The following is an 18,337-nucleotide window of genomic DNA, read 5'->3' as shown; positions in this document are numbered from 1 at the left end:
TCCTTCCTTCCTTCCTTCCTTCCTTCCTTCCTTCCTTCCTTCCTTCCTTCCTTCCTTCCTTCCTTCCTCTCTTCTCCAGTGCTAGATATCAAACCCAGGATCTTCATCGTGCCAGGCAGCTCTACCCCAGCTCATTCTTCAGGTCTATTTAACAGATGTGCACAGATTGAGGAGGAAATTCACTTCTATGTTCATTGAATACCAGTGCTGGAAACTCTACACAAAAATATTGCTCTCTGCACAGCAATGTGTCAGTCAGTGACTTACTCCAGGTGTGATAGTACCCCATAGGTTTATAACATGACTGAAAATTCCTATCCCTCTAGTGATCCCATAGCTGAAGGACAGACCAAAAGAAGGGACTGCAGGCCAATGGAGAATCCACCAAGAAAATGCACAAAGGCCTAGCAGAAGCTTGTATGGGATGCGACAAGTTCTTTTAAAAGCCGGACTATGTCTGGGGTCTCAATATGAACTGTCAGAGTAAAAGTGCTTGCAGTGAAGGCTGAAAACTAATATTAGAATACATAGTGGAAGTGCCACTTCTTCATGGAGAGCCTTGGGCAGGCCCTGCAGGAGGGATAAGGGGTGTAGATGCACCGTGTGTGATGGTTGCTCCTGAAGTCTTTCCAGTGAGACAGGCTGTGGGGATGGAAGACAGCCATGGGATCCTTAGGCACTTGGAAGCCTAGGCAATCTATAGATGTCTTGGATTTTAGCCAACCAGTTCAAAAGTGAAAATAAAAAACTTTTAAAACTGGCATGAGTGAAGGCCTGAGGGAGACATTTTCATCACCTCCACAGTGCTCCTATATTTCAAGCTGTTACAAAGGAGCCCAAACGTTAGAAATGGCAATTTTATGGAGAAGTTACGCCATAAGTTACTGTTCATGTGCTAATAAAAGAACTTCTGCTCATGAATTCAGTATTGTCTGGGTGTGTGCTGACAGCAGCTACGACATCCATTCAGCCTTACATCTTCACCTATGTTTTGCTGAGGGGATGATTTACCAAAAGCTGCTCTGCTCTAAAAATGCACTCATGTTTAGTGCCCTAGAAAAGAGTCATCAATACCTCTTGGGCTGTACATTTAGTGTGTTTTTCCTATGTTTATATAGGTTTAGGTGCACAAGTGTTCACTGCTGATTTGTAATGGTCTAGAGTCTGAAGTACAGCAGAATTTCTATAGAGGCAGGTAGCCTAGGAAGAACAGGTGAGCTCACATATCATAGCTGTGTGCTCTCAGCTAGGCCATACAGATTTGTTTAAGGGCCCTTAGTAATGATCACACAACAAAATTGCTTGCACAATGCCCTTTTAAAGATCACATGCTCCTTTTTAAGCATCGCCTGACTCTCCTTATTCTTTAAGATTCTATGCCTTAGCACATACCACTGTGTTTCCCCCAACTGACTCATATTACTGCAATTAAAACTTTTAAAATTAACATATAATCACATCACTTCCCCCTATTCTCCTTCCAACGCCCATATCCCGACCTTATAACCCCTATGTCCCTCCTCACTCTCTCTCAAATTTATGATATTTTAAAATTATTATTGCTACATAAACATAAATCCATAAACATATAAATGTAACCTGCTGCATCTATATAATATGGTGTGTGTACATATGATTCCAGGGCAGACCAGTTTGTATTGGATAACAAATTAGGGGAATCATCTCTTGAAGAGAATTCTCTATCAACAGTCATTGGTTGCTTACAGTTCATTGGGAGTGAAAAACTGTAACATTTCCACTTTCCACATTAGCACATCGATTAATATTACCATCTTCCAGGTCTTATTTATTACGTCAGGTCTTATATATTATTGAGGACTCATGGATGAAGTGTTCCTTCCATTTCTAGGAGACACAGTATCATGGCTGACTTCCTGGTCCTGTGAATCTTAGAATCTTTCTTCCCCATCTCCAAATGTTACCTGGGCCTTAGGTGCAGGAGTTGTGCTGTAGATGTAACCAGTGAAGTTGAGCTCCATGTGGTCCACATGTATCCAATGGGCTGAATACAGTATGACCTGCTGTGTTTTTTTCATTGCTTTCTATTCACTGTAAAGAAAAGCTTCTTTGACAAGGGCTGAGAGTTACAATTATTTGTGTGTAGAGGATAACTTTTATAATTCAGTTGGGAACCACGCTGTTTTAGTAGAGACAGTTGTGAATTCTCTTCTAAGGTATGTGACCTCACTAGCTGCAGGTAGTTAGCTAGGTTTTTTTTTTAGTACAAGGCAAAATTCCACTCCTATTGAGTGGTCCTTAAGTGCAATTGGAAAGCTGTTGGTTACTGCCAAGATATGAGTACCACTATTGTACCTTTAGGACTATCTTTCTATTATGGTCATTGTTATAGCTCATTGAAACCAGATAAAACTATTGATTACTTCCTTCTCTTGGCAGACTACATATTACTCTTTGGTACTATGAAAGCCAGATCACAGGAAGTAGGCTTTCAGATTAATCCATATTACTAAGGTTAGGCTTTTTAAAACTTACACAAAGTTGTTTTAATATAAGTTAAGTATAAAAATCTTGGAAATTTTCCTAAGGTCATCTCTAAGTAAATCATAGATAGTAGTTAACTGAGCAATCATATAGTCATCTAGTGGGTTTTAAAATACTGGATTGTTCAAACCCAGTATTGAGCTGAAGTGGCCTATCACGGAAAAGTACATTTTGCTTAGTTTCAGTAGCAACTCTCTGTGTTCCACTTTTCACCTGACTCAGGAGCATCCTCGTTACCACAGTTACACACACACACACACACACACACACACACACACACACACTGTCCTACCTCTATTCAGGAGGTGGTGTTCACATGTGACTAAGAGATTCGTTGAACATCTGGTACAAGGAAGACTGAGAGATCTAAAACTGCTATAAATTCTCAAAATCAGGTGACAAAAACTTACGACAACTATTAGAACATTATGGATGAGGCCAAAAATACTCAGGACAGCCAGTACAAGTTTGATGCAAAATGAATGCAACACAAATGCTTTCAATGGAATATCACATAGCCACCACCAAACGTAATGTAGCTAACAATGGCAGTGCTTGGTTTGTTCTTCTGCAAGGGAATGAAATGAAGGATGATATATGCAGGTCTGCTGCAAGGCAAATTAGCTGTGTCCCAAATTCTGAAGCACACGCCAAACCAATAACTATTGAGTATTACTGTCTTGCAAAATGTGGTTTGAGAGGGCTTTGTGATTGTAAGATCTCAGGTATGCTATATTCAAAGATGTCAAGGACAGATCACACCAAGCGGCCAGGCACCAACCATCAAGGCCTGTTTCAGCACCACGGACAGCATAACAATAGGCACAGGATGCTGTATTATCCACTATTTGTGTCAGTTCCCTATTTTCTGTAAACAGACTCTAATCACAACATACATAATGTGTGTGTGTGTGTGTGTGTGTGTGTGTTGTGTGTAAAACTATGTGGGTTGTTGCTGACCATGTGGTGGTTGTCCAGTTTACAAGTACGCATCTATCTAGAGGGAAGAACTGGAACCTAATGAAGAAAAATGTGTCCCCTTAGCAATTTTGTACCCCTCAGACATAAAGATTCTAATCAGCTTATTATCTTTCACAGAACGAATGCTGAACTTATAAGTTATAAAGCACCTAACTGCAAGCATGATATTGACACCATAAGGGGAGTAGCACTGAGAGGGAGTAGCACTTTTGATTGCATGTTTGTTGAACACACTAGTCACATCTGCTGCTGCTGCTGCTGCTGCTCCTATTGCTGCCACTGCCAAATCATCTAAACAGTGAGAGTCACTGAGACATGGTGAAACAATATGAGGAAGCACCATTTGGAGTCAAGGGGACACAGAGTGTATGTGGACCATTAAGATCCATATTCCCATGGCCTTTCCCCCATCCCTTACATTTCTTCTGTTTACATTTTTATTTCAAGGACAAAATCAGAAAGGACATTTTTCTCATTTGACTTTCTCTTTCTTGGCCCCTGCTTTGAAATGTAACAGGGCTGCCAGAGCTGTAGCGCAGGGGCTTTCAAACTATCTAACAGTTTCACAGTATGGTCAAAGTCATTCAGGCCACAGTTTAACAAGGAATCCCCTTTCCATTTCTGATTTCATGTTCATGCTGGGGTCCTTCTTCTGAGGTCCGAGGACAATACAGTCTGTGTTTGTGGCAAAAGCGGGTTAATTTCACCCAAACTGTCTAGTAGTTTTTCTCATAGCCTTATATCTGATCTACTTAAAAATACCCTGAAGGACTGGAGAGACTGCTCAGTGATTAAAAGCACTTGGTGCTTTCCCAGAAGACTCAAGTTCAGTTTCTAGTACTCACGCTGGGCATCTTATAATTACATGTAAGTCTAGCTCCTGCAGCCTGGCCTCCTCGTTGTGCTCCCACGGACACCTGTACACATACAGGCTCACAATATACATGTTATTTTTAATTGTAAAATCCCAAGTATCAGACTTTGTCATTCCAGAGTATCTTTGCTTAATCCATTAAAATTCCTTGCCCCTCATCATTCCTTGCTTGTATATTTATACTGTACTGGGGGAAATGCTGACCTTCATAGAGACATTTTCTCATTACTTCTTTATATCAGACGGAAAGTTCTCTTTCCTTTTATTCCCATAGCATTAAGCAAGTTTGGTGAGTGGGTGTGTGCTCAATCGAATGTACTGAATATATAACAAGCCAGAAGAATTTCATATGTTATTTTAACTTATAACAATGTTAGGTATTTTTTTCTGCTTAAGAAACAAGAGAAATTATACTCAAAAGTCCTTCAGGCTTCAATTAGAGAGAACAGTGCTTTCTCTTTATTCTGTACTCATGTAACATTTAGGATGGACTTGTTTTAATGGAAACTGTATACATCTCAAAACGACACACTCACAAAATAATTACGTGTAAAACACAGTAGCTTTTACTCCCCAAATAGGGAATAGTTGCTTCCCATCCATTACACCAGAGTGGATATAAAGCCACTAAATCCAAAATCCATTACTGACATGATATGCTCACTGGGCTCTTTCCAGATGGAAAATATTGGCCATTAGCAAAGATTAAATAATTTACCTGAGCTTGCCTGGAGCACTAAGAGCCAGAGGGGGACTGATGAATATCTTCTTGGGGGGTTTCTTAGACTATAGAATGGCAGATAACCCTCAGTTTACAAGGCTATTTACTACTGAATTTTTCTGACTAGTAGTAATTGTTTTAAAAATAAAATATGTTGATGATGTTATCTAGTTCACCTTCTTCCTTCTTCTTTGACTGAATAACTGAAATATAATTTCAGATTGGTAATTGTGATCAGTGGTGATAAGAATGAGTCTAGATCTTTTCCCGAAGTCTTTCCTCATCAGCCTCTCTTTGAAGACTGCCTGGTCATGTGATGCCTGTGATGTCTGGATTGCCATTTTAAATGTTTCCCTGAACATTTTAGACACTGTGCTACATTAAAAGAGCAGGATGGGAGGAACCTATTACTCATCCCTTTACAAGTCAGGAAGGCTTACTAGGAAGTGTGTTCTCTTGGGAGCTTTGAGGAGAAAGAAAGATTCAGGGCATTCTTGTACAACGAGAAGAACCTTACTAGGCTCACACGATTAATAAGGTTCCTTGACAAATGTGCTAGAAAACCTCAGAGAACTGATCAAATGGCTTTGGGCCAAGAGAACTAGCCACATGAAGGTGGAAGGAAAAGAAAACCACAGATGGCTTACAAGGTGAGTCATCTCTCCTACCCCACCCCATCTACTTTTTTTTTTTAAGCATTTGGTCCTGAAATTTCAGAAAAAATATTTAACCTCCATACTGAAGCAAGATTTTTTTAAACCACTATTGCCCGTATTTACAGTCTTTCTCCATTGCCAGTGTCATCTTAATGACCTGTCTGGCCTCTATGGGTTGCCTTATTTTCTTGAGTCTAGATTTTTTTTTTCCCATAGAATCCAGTAGCTGACACATTGAAATAGATACACACCAGAGCAGAATATTTGCCTCTAGCCTATGAGTTTAAAAGAAATCCAAGAAACTCATGGGTTTACAAAACCATAGCTCAGCTACGGTTGCTGTACACTGCACACTCCAACGCAGTAATTTGAATACGAAACTTTATTTACTGACTTGATCTTTAGCCAGAGTGGGCGCTTTGGTCCCTTTTAGAATTGCACGTGACTATGATTTCATTCTCTGGACAGGGCATGGTTTTTTTTCTCACTGATAATTTTTGGTAACTTGAAGCCTTCATTGGATTTGATATCTGGAGCTTAGTCTCAGACTCATCATCTTAGGATACAATTAGCCCCTGCCCCTCACAACCCCATGCCCAGAACCCTTCCCAACCAGTCTGCTCTACTGGAACTAACTTCCCAGTGGCTTAAACCCTCTGAGGGCTAGTACAGTATCTCTTGGGGGTTCAGGTCTGACTTTGTTAGCACAGCATCCGTGCAGCCGCCAGGGGGACCCCGACCCTCCCAGGCTGCATCTGATAAGAAAGCATCCGAGGGGCGTGGAACCGAGGGGCCTATGGATCCTTCTTCCAGAAAATACAGAGTCCGCTGGGGATCCCCAGTTCTTATTGGGGCAGGAGGGGCAGGGATCTCCCGTTCTGGAACTCGCGTCCGACGGTGATGAGAAGCGAGTGGGTGTGTCCGCTTCCGCCCGCTGGCCTTCAGATGAAGCAGAGCGCCTGGAAGCGGTACTTTGTTCCCCAAATGGGTTTTGTATGGGCGCCATCCCGGCGCTAGAAGTACAACTTTGCAGCCAGGGCGCCGGGCAGCTGGGTTGGGGTCCGGGGGGAAGGGCGGGTCCTGCACGCAGCTCTTGCACAGCTTGGCGACTGGGCCGGCGGAGTTCCCACGGGTCGTGGGCGGCGGTGCGATTAGCACCGTCTGGGTCCCCGGCTGCTGGCGACGCTCCGGGAAGCCCGTCCCGCCCTCGCCCCCGATCCTCCTCTTGGCGGCTTCGGGGGCTAGAATTCATCAGGAACCAAGCCCAAAACTTTCCCTCGAGCCCCGCGTTCCTTTTGTCTTTCTTGGCGGCGGCGGAGACGCCTTAGCTGCGATCCTTTGCTCTGGCCTCGCTCACCCGTACCCTAGAAGGATAGGGGCTGCGCGCGTCCGATGGCGGCGGCCGCGTCCCCCAGATGCGCGAGTCAGGGCGCCCGCACCCCGGCCTGACTCATCTTCCCTTGGTGACCGCACCGCGTCCTCAGCCGGAGCCCCACGGAGATGGGGAGTGAGACCGTGGCTGCCCGCAGCTGCCCAGATTCCTCCTGACGCCCCCGACCCCGCCGCCTCCCCCGCTGGTCCCCGGAGGCGCACGCTGTCACGACAGTTGTGAGAGCGAAGAACCCGGAGAGGCCACCGGAGCCCCGAGACCAGGCGCTCAGGACAGGTGAGGAGACCACCAGGGTGCTGCGGGGCGTGCAGAGGTGGGTGGGCGAGCCCTGCAGCTGTATCCCGGGTTTCTGAAACCCCTTCTCCTCCCCTCCGCTTTAGCCCGTAGAGTTAGGGGAAACAATGACTCCCAAAGTTTGGGGGAATGAACCAAGTCCTCCATCAGTTCCAGACTTCTTGGTCTCCAGAGTACAGGAGAGGTGGTGCGGGGCAGCCTGTGAGCAGCCAGCTTCTGAGAGCGCCGGGGCGTCTTGGAGCTACACCCTCCTTTGTCTAAGGTTCCAGAGTCAGCAATCTTTGTGAGGGTCTACGGCGTTAATTTATGGTAGACAAAAGTGTGAACAGGGTTTCCTAGATCAGTATTTCAGTGTGATCCTACCTGCATAAGCAAAACGAAGAAGAGGGGTAATTATCTATAGGCTTCAGCGCGACTTTCCTCCCCACAGACTGCCTAAGAAAGGACTCCTAAGATTTGCTTCACTAATTGTTTTGCAATAATTGCTTGTTCACGCCAACACTATGCATTATGAAGGCTTGGGCATTCTATGTTTGCTGCTTTTGTTATTTTGGAATGTGTGTGTGTGTGTGTGTGTGTGTGTGTACACGGAACAATTCATTTTTTACCCTAGGCATCGATAACGTCAGAAGAAAAGACAAATATGTAGATATAGTTAAGTAACTAGAATCGTTCCCTATTTCTTAACTATATGCAGATATAAATGAGTTAAAGCTTCAGTGCCTGTGTTTTTCAGTCTGGTGTATTTTCAAAACTAAGTAACCCTGGCTTACCTGTTTTTTTTTTTTTTTTTTTCCTGAAGACCTTCAGTGGTTGACAGCAGATACCATTTCAGAAATCGGTAAATGCAATTTGTATCGAACTATTTCCTTCTTGAAGTCAGACGAAGTTGCATAGCGTTTTGTGCATAGATGGTACCCGTGGTGCTAAAGCTCTCTCCTTTATCGGTGTGCCATTCGCTGCGTGATGAAAACATGAAATGACCTTTGGTTTCTTACTTGACTGTTGGCACCACGGCCTCTTACTTTGGCTGAAAAGTAGGCTGCATCTTGAAACTTTTTAAGGCTCACTTTATTCCCATGCTGCTGTTTGCCCACACTGAAGCATCTGCTGGTCGTTTTCTGCCTTTCAAACAGCTGAAAGGAGGAACCCGTGCTCTTCTAAAAGGAAAACAGTGCTTCCAAGAAGCGGAAAATGACCCTTAATACTCCATGCAATTTAATGCTGCTTTTTGAAGTTTAAAAAATATCTACTAAGGTGTTAATAACTTTTCTTTAACATTTCCACTAGATACCTCATAATTATGAGATAATTTGTAACCAGGGCTATAATTATCTTTGTATCTAGGCTGGGAAAGCCTTCAGTAAGGAGAGAGCTGCTGCGTAGGAAGGCTCAGAATGATGGTTCCAGGGGATTGGCAGTGACTTAACCTGTTGCTTCCTAGACCTGTCTAGGTAAAAACAAAATGTCCATTTGACACCTGGAATCAGAAAGAGTTGGACACCCAGGAGCGTCGCTGTGAGAACAGTTGCTGTCCTTGTCGTTTTAAGATAGTGTAATTTTTAGAGATGCTTTTGAATGTGCCAAGAGTTGGATTGCTACATTTGGACTTTTATCGTTTCCAGACGTTGACAATGGCTTTTTGGATATAAAGACAACTTCTGACACCTGGAGCCGCAAATCTGAACTGGTTGGCTAACCTTATTCTCACCAAGACCGCATAAAGAATAAATAAAGGAATTCACGTGTTACTGTGGAAATAAGAACCTGAACAAGCACATGTCACCTGACACATTTCTTAGGAAAATGGGATTTAAAAATGTATTCACAGGAAGGTGACTGTCCTTACCTTGTTTATGAAACAGAATGTAGGATTTAAAAGATGAGGCAGTTTAAAAATAAAGTTTATGGAGTGTTTCTCTCCCTAAATAGTAGACAGTGCAGGCAGTAGTTATGAAGCAGAGACTCTTAAGAAAAAGAACTTGTGTAAGGGGCAGAAAAACAAATCTGAGGTGAGGTGAATTCTTTATGTTTTCCAGGACTATGACACTCGTAGTTTTATCAAGTGCCTGTCCCTGGACTGAAGGTGGGCTTTGTCTGCTAGTGTCTGATACATGCCCAACCACTCAGAACACAATGGTGAGCCCTTACTGAGATGTTCTGCAACAGTGGACACCCAGCAGGAGCTAGGCTAGTGAGGAAGAGTCTGGTAAACACCAAATTGTGATGTGAGGTGTCTGTGAACACCGGGAGACAGGTGCAGACTCAAGGCCAGCAGATCCCAACTGGCACTGTTTCGAAGGTTGTCATCTTGACTTAGCTACTGATTATGTAGCCTTGGATAAAGTCAGTTAGCCTTTCTGGTACCTGATGTTCTCATCTGCAGAATGACTTTAGATTGAAGACATAACGCTATGTGAGGAGTTCTGGTGGAATTGAGGATAATGAAGATCTGAATGTGGACCGAGTGTGGCTTGGGCGTGTTAGGGCTGGAGGGAGGCAGGATGTAAGATTGCTGGCTGTGGGGAAAGGAAAACAATCTAGCCTGGGGCGCGTGGTCCATCGAGGTGATCCCACTTGACAGTAAAATCAAATACCAAATAGCAACTTTCACTCTGAGCTTGGTAGTTTTTCATGGGTTTTCACCAATAATAGCAATTGATTTTCCTAACAACCTCCAGAGGTAATTAGAGCGGAAAGGTGCTGAAGGCCTGACTGGTGCTACAAAACACGTTAGCAGGGTGTCCTCCATTGCCTCTCTGCAGCACAGATGGAGATAGAAAGAGGCTAAGCATGCCTTGGAAACCCCCGAGTAAAAGGAGAGGGGAGGGGAGGGGAGGGGAGGGGAGGGGAGGGAAGCTTGATGTCTGAGGATTGAATTTTTTAGCAAAAACTTTATGCATTCTGGAAGACAAATATATAATTATGCAGTTGAGAACCTCTGAGATGGCTTGGATTCTGACCCTTGGGTTGAGTCTGGTTGCTCCTGTTTCCCCTTCAACTTAACACCCCTCCCTTTCCTGAGTGGGAAGTTGCATGTCACTGAGTTCTTGACAAGACTTCTCTAAGAACTCTGAGTGCCCTGTAAAAAAAAAAAAAAAAAAAAGGAAATGGCTACAAACTATGTAGAGGGGAGGACCTTTGGACCAAGGCACTGTTGGTAGGATATATAAGAGCAAGTTATTCTTTGGAAACTTTATAACCAGAGGGGAAATTACAAAGAAAACCCAGGAATGTAGCAGAGTCAAAAGATGAGGAATCTTAGATGCCTTCCTGCAGTACCATGGCTAAGCCTATTCTGATCATCATTTGTGCAGAGGATGCCAGGTCCCTCTGTATTCATTTCTGTCAGGGTTTCTGTTAGTTGTTCAAGGATGCATTTAATTGTGTGTACATGAGACTGGATTAGCAATAAAGGGCTTGGTGGCTGATGTGAATGGAAGGTCTTTAGAGCCACCTTTAGGTAGATCTACTTCAGTTGCTGGAGGAAACAACTTTGTGTGGATCCTTTCTCTCCTCATCTCTCAGCTCCATTTATCTCTGGGTCAGACTTATCCTGAGGTCTTCCTATGTGAAGGGAATGGTTGCTGTCAATAGGTCCAAACCTAACATGGGATCCATAAGAAAGAGAGATCCTGTCTCTTTCCGGTCCCATTGATACTCCTTTTGATGGATTCTGTGGTTGTTGGGATTTAAGGGCCACAGCATGAGTTCCTATGTATGATAGGGAGTGTTCTATGGCAGCTTGGGATAGGATCTGTGCCCGACTCTTTCTGTGTGAGGGTTTTGGTAGCAGTCTGATGGGAAGGAGGAGGCTGTCTCATCCTCAACAGACAGTTCTGGGAAGATCACAGAGAAGTGGTTCAAGAAGGCTAATGATGTTCCAGGTCAAAACAATGAATTTGTTACTAGGTATAATTGCTTTCTCCTACACAGAGATGTGTACTTTGCACTTAGGCAAGTCTGGTGCCCAAAGCCATGGGAATTCTAGAAGGTAGAACCTTCAACTAAGGGGGAGCCCAGTGGTGAAATAATGTTTTCCTGTCTAGACTTTTATTAAAAGGAATGCGATTTCCACAGTATTATTGAATGAGGAGCCCATCATTTGTATACTCGAAGTCATGCACTTTAAACAAATATCTGCATGCCCTGTTTCCAACACATGGATTTCATTTTCAGAAATCCATCCAGACATACTGAGATTAGAAGAAGCTGACTTTGGGAATTGTAGAACCAGTGACGTTTGAGCAGAGGAGTGAGAACCGTTATTTACACAACAGTAAATAATGGACCAGCCGTAGGCACGGGTTCTAAATTAGAATCTGGAGGTGATTGGAGCCGAAGAAGACTGAAGATGTGAAGATGAAAGCATCTCTGTACGCCTAGACATGTTTATGGAATTAGTGAATCTGAAAGGCTCATGTGTGGAAGGCAGGTGGTGCTCAGTCAGGGAGAGGTTTAACTCCAACTGACTTGCATAAAAATAGGACTTGTGGGCATCAGGCATCCAAGGGGTGTGTGAGTGTGTGTGTGTGTGTGTGTGTGTGTGCGCACGCGTGTGCACGTGATGTAAGTGTGGTGTGGAGGCCAGTGGTGGGCACTGGGCTTTCTTACTCATTTACCTTCTCCAGCTTAATATTTTAGACAGAGTGTCTCACTGAATCTCGATTTTACCAATTGCCTAGACTTGCTGGCCTAAGAGTTTCAAGAATCTGCCTGTCTCGGCTCCTTCTCCAGATCCCATCACTAGACTTACAGATCCGTGCAGCTCCACCCAGCTTTGTACCGGGCTGCTGGAGTCCCAAACTCTAGTCCTTATAAAAGCACAGCAAGCACTTTACTAATGAATCCATCTTCTTAGCCGCTAAACTGAGGTCTGTTGGTCAATTCTTACTGTGACAGGTCCCATGGGCACTCTGTAAGTCATAGTATTCAAATGTCTCAAGAGCTTTCTAACATGAGAAAAACCAAAAGTTGGAGGAGAAAAATAAATTAAGATTTTTGGGAGCAATAAAAGGTAAAGCTGGAATTCCATAGTCACCATAGCCCGTGCTGTAGCCAACGTGCAATATTATTTCTCAAGGCCAATGTCACAATACATTGTATCAGACCAAACTGGATGGCAAGCTCAGTAGACTTTCTAATACGAAATCTGAGTGTCAGGCATCAATGTCATTCATAGGGCACATGGCAGAGATTACTCATACAAAGCCGCCAGGCATGCATGCTCACAGACATGTCAGACAAGGTGCCAAGGTGAGGCTCCAGCAAAGGGTTCACATGCATAAATTCTTGGTACGGGATTTGGCATAATAGCAAGAGCCAGGGATGGAGGCCAGTCAGGAAAGATGAACAGGTGGGCAGATCAATAGAACAGCTACAGTTTGATTGTTGATCTGAAAACAGGAACTTCACCATATGGCTCCACTTTAAACATCTTCCTGAGATAAATCAATAGAATATGGAATGGGTTTATCTTCAGAGGGCGAGGGGATTCTATTAGTAGTCAGGCATTATGTACAAAGGGAAGCTCGTATTTGCAGTGTATTTGCCATGCACCTTAGATTTATCCAAGATCTCACTATATCTTCATTACACTCCTGGAAGATAAGTATAGTATATGTCCCCCTTTGAGCTAACGGAGGAGGCTCAGGGAGGTTAATATTGTTTGCCTAAACTCCTGGAACCAGGCAAGACTATGCAGGAGCTGGCGCAGAATCCCAGATCTGTCAGAATCTGGAATTCATCCTGGATTGTCAGAGAGTCACCCCGGTCCTAGCAGGGCAAGGTCAACTTCAAGTCTGAGTGAGAAGGAGGGAGCACGGCAGGCATCTGCTTAGGAAAGAAGACAGTGAGCTGACTTTTGAGGCTTGTAAGTATTAGATCAGACCAGACCATGGAATGACTTGCCCAATGGGATTATGCCTGGCATTGTCAAAATGCAATTACCTAGTAGGGCCCTTCCCTCCAGTACACAGTCCCTATGACCAGGCAGAGCCAATACACTAGCAAGTCAGACACTTGAAAGGCTAACTTTAGTGAATGTTTTCAGTTGCAGGAGAGGAAACCTCTGCCAATGGCTGTGGCCTGAAGTTACCTTCACACACATGTCTTGCTCAGAAAGATGGAAAGTAGGAAATAGATGGCGGTTGGGGGGGGACATGATACACCAAAAACAGGCTAAATGTAGTAGAGATAGGGAACATTCTAGTTATATAGTATCATCCTAAGGTCCTGCTTGAAATGCTATCCTATAAATATGAATGATATAGTGCCATTAGGTAAACAAATGCAAAAGAAAGTTTGTATCAGTATAGATATATGGCTAGATGTGTGTATAATTCTCTCTCTCTCTCTCTCTCTCTGTGTGTGTGTGTGTGTGTGTGTAAGAAGAGTAATGAGATATATTACTCTTATTTGTCTCATAGTCTGTTTCAGAAAGTAAGGCTCAAGGAATTTTTCAGAGTAATGGAGAGTACATAGCTAGTTAATGTTATAAAATGCAGTCACAACTGCAGAGCATAAACGACGTGGTGACAGAAAAGAATAGGACATCAGAAATGCAGGTCACCCACCAGAGGCTTCCAGCAGAAGGGAAATGCCCGCGCCGACACCAAGTATGAGCAGAGAAAAGATCAGCAAGAGAGGAACGAGGACGTTCAGTGCCCTCCAGCCGGAAATTACCGGGAACTTCCCTGGGGTTCAACAAATTATTCATTGCTCATTAAACAAAGGGAGAATGTACACAGGGGGATGGAGGTGTCTCAGTAAGAGAGAGCTGGGCATTACTAATATGATTTTGGCTGGTGTTCAGTGACTGAGGACTAGAGAGTGCAGTGGGGGTAACGCTGTGCTTCTGCATCATCATAAAGCTTATCTAGAAGGAGGCAGGGCTAGAAAAGGGAACGCTCTTAGTAGATAGAGAATCCATGGTTTGTGCTTGGGCAGATGGCTCAGTCAGTGAAGTGTGATTCACAAACATGGGAACTTTAGTTTATATATCCAACATTCATGTGAAAAAGCATGCCTGAAAGATTGTTCCTGCGGTCTCGACCCAAGGACCGAAGGAACCCCCAAGGATGGTCATGACCAACCAGTGGGGCCCAATTGAGGAGTTCTGGGTTTGTGAAAGACCCTGTTTCAAAAAGTAGGTGAAGGAACAATTGAGGACAATTGGTATTTGCCATCAACCTATAGCCTAGACACAGACACATGGACATACATATACACACACAAAGTAACAACCACCCAATGCAGCCAGAGCAGACTCCAGGGATATTTTGTCATTATTTGGGTAAGAGTGTTCTCCATTACCTCTCTGCAGCACTGATGTAGATAGAAAGAGGCTAAGCATGCCTTGGAAACCCTGGAGTAAAAGGAGAGGAGAGGAGAATAGAATGAAGAGCTCCTTGAGGTACGGGATTGAGTTTCATAACTTAGTAAGAGAGCCGCATATAAATAAACAATTGCAGCATATTGAACTAAAGCTTCGAGGAAGAATAATATTGAAATTTTATAAAACCAAGATAATACAAGCTTTATTTATTTTTTTGAAGAGTGAACTAATTCCAGAGGTGCTGAGAAGAAAATATTTTCTTTTTAAAAATCAGCATCTTTAGGGTGAGATGTGGAGTGAATTAAAAAGTCCTCAGTATTCTGTCTAGGCAGATGTTCTCGTCAGAGAAACACATTTTGCCTTTCTTGGTAATGGGAGTCAGATGCGCCCAGAAAACATGTACATGTGCACACATTTGTAACTCAATGATTATACAGTACTTCTGAAGAATTATTTTTGCTTCTAATTGCAAAGCAATCCATATTCTCAATTAAAATTTTGGAAAAATACATTAAGAATTAAAAAACATAGCCGGGCATGGTGGTGCACGCCTTTAATCCCAGCACTTGGGAGGCAGAGGTGGATGAATTTCTGAGTTTGAGGCCAGCCTGGTCTACAGAGTGATAGCCAGGGCTACACAGAGAAACCATGTCTTGAAAACAACAACAACAACAACAAAAAAAAACAAAATAAGCAAACAAACAAACAAAAAAAGAATTAAAAAACCTGGGAGAATCTTACGAATAATCTGATAAACCAAGGGCAACTGTAACATTTGGCATTTTCTTCTCCTCGTTTTTAATGAGTTTCTCTTTTTTCCATACTTAATATTACAACCTGTTCTGTTGGCTTAACCTTATGTGTTAAATACTTTCCAAATTCAAGGCAACTTTAATAATGTCTGTGCAAGATTGGGTTACATGGTACGTCGTAGTTTAACACCTTATACTTGGACCTCGAGGCCGTTTCCAGACACTGTGTATTATAAATAGTACTTTGATGAAACCTTTGTTCAAACAGGAGAATCTTTTTTTCTCTTTGAGACAGAGTCTAAACTGCATAGCCCTGGCTGGCCTGGAACTCACTATGTAGACAAGATGTCTATCTGCTTCTGCTCTCGAGTTCTGGAGGTGTGTGTCATCAGACTTGGCTACTTCTTTAGTTTAAAAGAAATGGTATACATTTCTTTAGACATTTGCATTCCATTAGATATTATAATATGTATGTGTGTGTGTGAGTGTATGTGTGTGTGTGTGAGTGTATGTGTGTGTATGTGTGTGTGTATGTGTGTGTGTGTGTGTGTACAAGTGCAGGTACATGAATACCATGGTCCATGGTGTTCATGTGGGGGTCAGGGGACAACTGTAGAGCCAGTTCTCTCTTGCCGTCTTATTATGTTAAGTCCTCCAGCTTAAGTACAAGCAATTCCCCTCACTGACCCACCTTGTTGGCACACATACAAACATGCAGGCACACAGCCACGCAATTAATAAATCTAAAAGATATTTTAGCAGATTATTTTTTAAGTGAAATATGCATAGGGATAGTTTCAAAGTTTCAAAAAAGGCTATAAACTATAAGACTCTTCATATTTAATATTTACCTGATTATCACAAAAAGTGAGGTTAAAATTGATGTAGCAAGGATAAACTTCATCATGTTCTCCCTACATTGAGTTCTTTGTTTCATATGTATATATATATATATATATATATATATATATATGATTTTTTTTTGCCTGCTTGTATGCAGTGCTGATGAGGCCAGAAGAGGGCATGGGATCAGATCTCTTGGAACTCTTGCAAGCTCCTTTAATACCCTCCGCCAGGGCTGAATTGGTCCCAAAAAAGCATCTCTTCTAAACAGTTCCTGATTGGCTGGCATTGTCTGTGTCTGCAATCCTTGGTCTCTCAGGCAGTCTTCAATTAGGTCCTCCTGCAGGAGTTGCCTTTGTGGCTGTGAACCCCTGACATTTATGCAGAGGAAGCCACAATGTTCCTCTTACATTTCCACCTTTTTGCTTTTAGATTTTGACAGCCTAGTGGGAGCTGGGGTGCCATTGCCTCAGCATTGTTGACCACACCTCTGAGGATTCCCAGTGTAATGGACTGTGCCTGTCTTAGGTTGTCCTGCCTTCCAAGATCTTATCTGTCATTGACTACCAGCCCTCAAAGAGACATCATTCTAGAGGCATGTCATGCAAGGGGAAGATGAGGAACAGCCTACATGGTGGTCTCATGCATCTCTGCCATCCATGCTTTGATCACTTCCTTAGGGGGGCCCCCACAATCAGGATTTTCTAGAGCCATCAGCACCTGGAGGGCTGTCTTATTTATGGAGCACTGCCTGGATATATGCTGTGTGAGACACCTTTTTTTTCTTATTTTTCTTATTTAAATGCATTTTAAACATCAAACATATTAATAATATTGAGTATTTTGAGAATCAAAAATACAAAAAAAAATTTTGTTCAACTCTTACATTCATACTATTTCATACCCTAAAGATATCACCAATGAATATTTGATACTATCCATAACTGAGGATCCTATATCTAATGTTTAATACTAAATTGTTTCAAAACATACAAATATTCTTTGGAAATTAAACACAGTAAAAGAGCATAAATTATTGAAAATGAGTCATCAAGAAATGTATTCAAAAGCCTTTATGTGATATCACCTGACCTAGTGAGAGAATAAATGCATTATATATATATGTATATGTGTGTATGTGTGTGTATACATTGTCTAATTATAAGTTTACTTTAAAAAGATTATCAGTGTTTCTAAGAGAAAAATTATTTTATCAGTAAGTATATTTTAAAAATTTCAAAATAGCAAAAAATCTTTGAAATTAAACATTAAGAAAAATTATCAATAACATTTCCATGATGTTTGTAGAACATGATTTAATATTTTCAGCTGTTACTATTCAACACACAGTATAATTATTTTAAAATATATTTTGCTGTTATGTCTCCCTTTTCATTTTTGATTTTATTAGTTTGGATATTGTCTCTGTGCCCTCTAGTCTGGCTAAGGGTTTATTCATCTTGTTGATTTTTCTCAAAGAAACAGTTCATGATTTTCTTCATTCTTTCATGAACTTCTTTCATGAAGTTCTTTTTGTTTCTATTTTGTTGATTTCAGCCCTGCGTTTGATTATTTCCTGCTATCTACTCCTCTTGAATGTATTTGCTTCATTTTGTTCTAGAGCTTTCAGGTGTGCTGTCAAGCTGCTTGTGTGTGCTCTCTCCAGTTTCTTTTTTTTTTTTTCCTTTTTTTTTATTAGGTATTTTCCTCATTTACATTTCCAATGCTATCCAAAAGGTCCCAAATACACTCCCCCCGCCACTCCCCTACCCACCCACTCCCAGTTTTTGGCCCTGGTGTTCCCCTGTACTGGGGCATATAAAATTTGCAAGTCCAATGGGCCTCTCTTTCCAGTGATGGCCAACTAGGCCATCTTTTGATACATATGCAGCGAGAGTCAAGAGCTCTGGGGTACTGGTTAGTTGATAATGTTGTTCCACCTATAGGGTTGCAGATCCCTTTAGCTC

General features: G+C 42.4%; 2 protein-coding genes across 2 annotated transcripts in view; one reads left to right on the top strand and one right to left on the bottom strand.

Annotated features, from left to right (window-relative positions):
• Window positions 1–6,131: 6,131 nt before the first annotated feature.
• On the bottom strand, window positions 6,132–7,298 carry LOC110303815. Its single transcript, XM_021175038.1, has one exon. The coding sequence runs from the start codon at window positions 7,005–7,007 to the stop codon at window positions 6,387–6,389; it is 621 nt and encodes a 206-aa protein (XP_021030697.1). The 5' UTR covers window positions 7,008–7,298; the 3' UTR covers window positions 6,132–6,386.
• The window catches only part of Tmem200a (transmembrane protein 200A), a 91,162-nt gene continuing 79,331 nt past the window's right edge, over window positions 6,507–18,337 (top strand). The window contains exon 1 of the mRNA XM_029482296.1: window positions 6,507–7,421. The gene's annotated coding sequence lies outside the window, so the exon portion shown is untranslated. The remainder of the gene's footprint in view (window positions 7,422–18,337) is intronic.

The sequence above is a fragment of the Mus caroli genome, chromosome 10, assembly GCF_900094665.2.
Source record: "Mus caroli chromosome 10, CAROLI_EIJ_v1.1, whole genome shotgun sequence".
NCBI lineage: Eukaryota > Metazoa > Chordata > Mammalia > Rodentia > Muridae > Mus > Mus caroli.
Note: the sequence above shows the minus strand (reverse complement) of the source record. Positions and strands in the feature narration are given on the sequence as shown.

Excerpts from the sequence above, each read along its gene's own strand:
- LOC110303815 (XM_021175038.1), bottom strand. The coding sequence starts at position 7,007 with ATGAATTCTAGCCCCCGAAGCCGCCAAGAGGAGGATCGGGGGCGAGGG.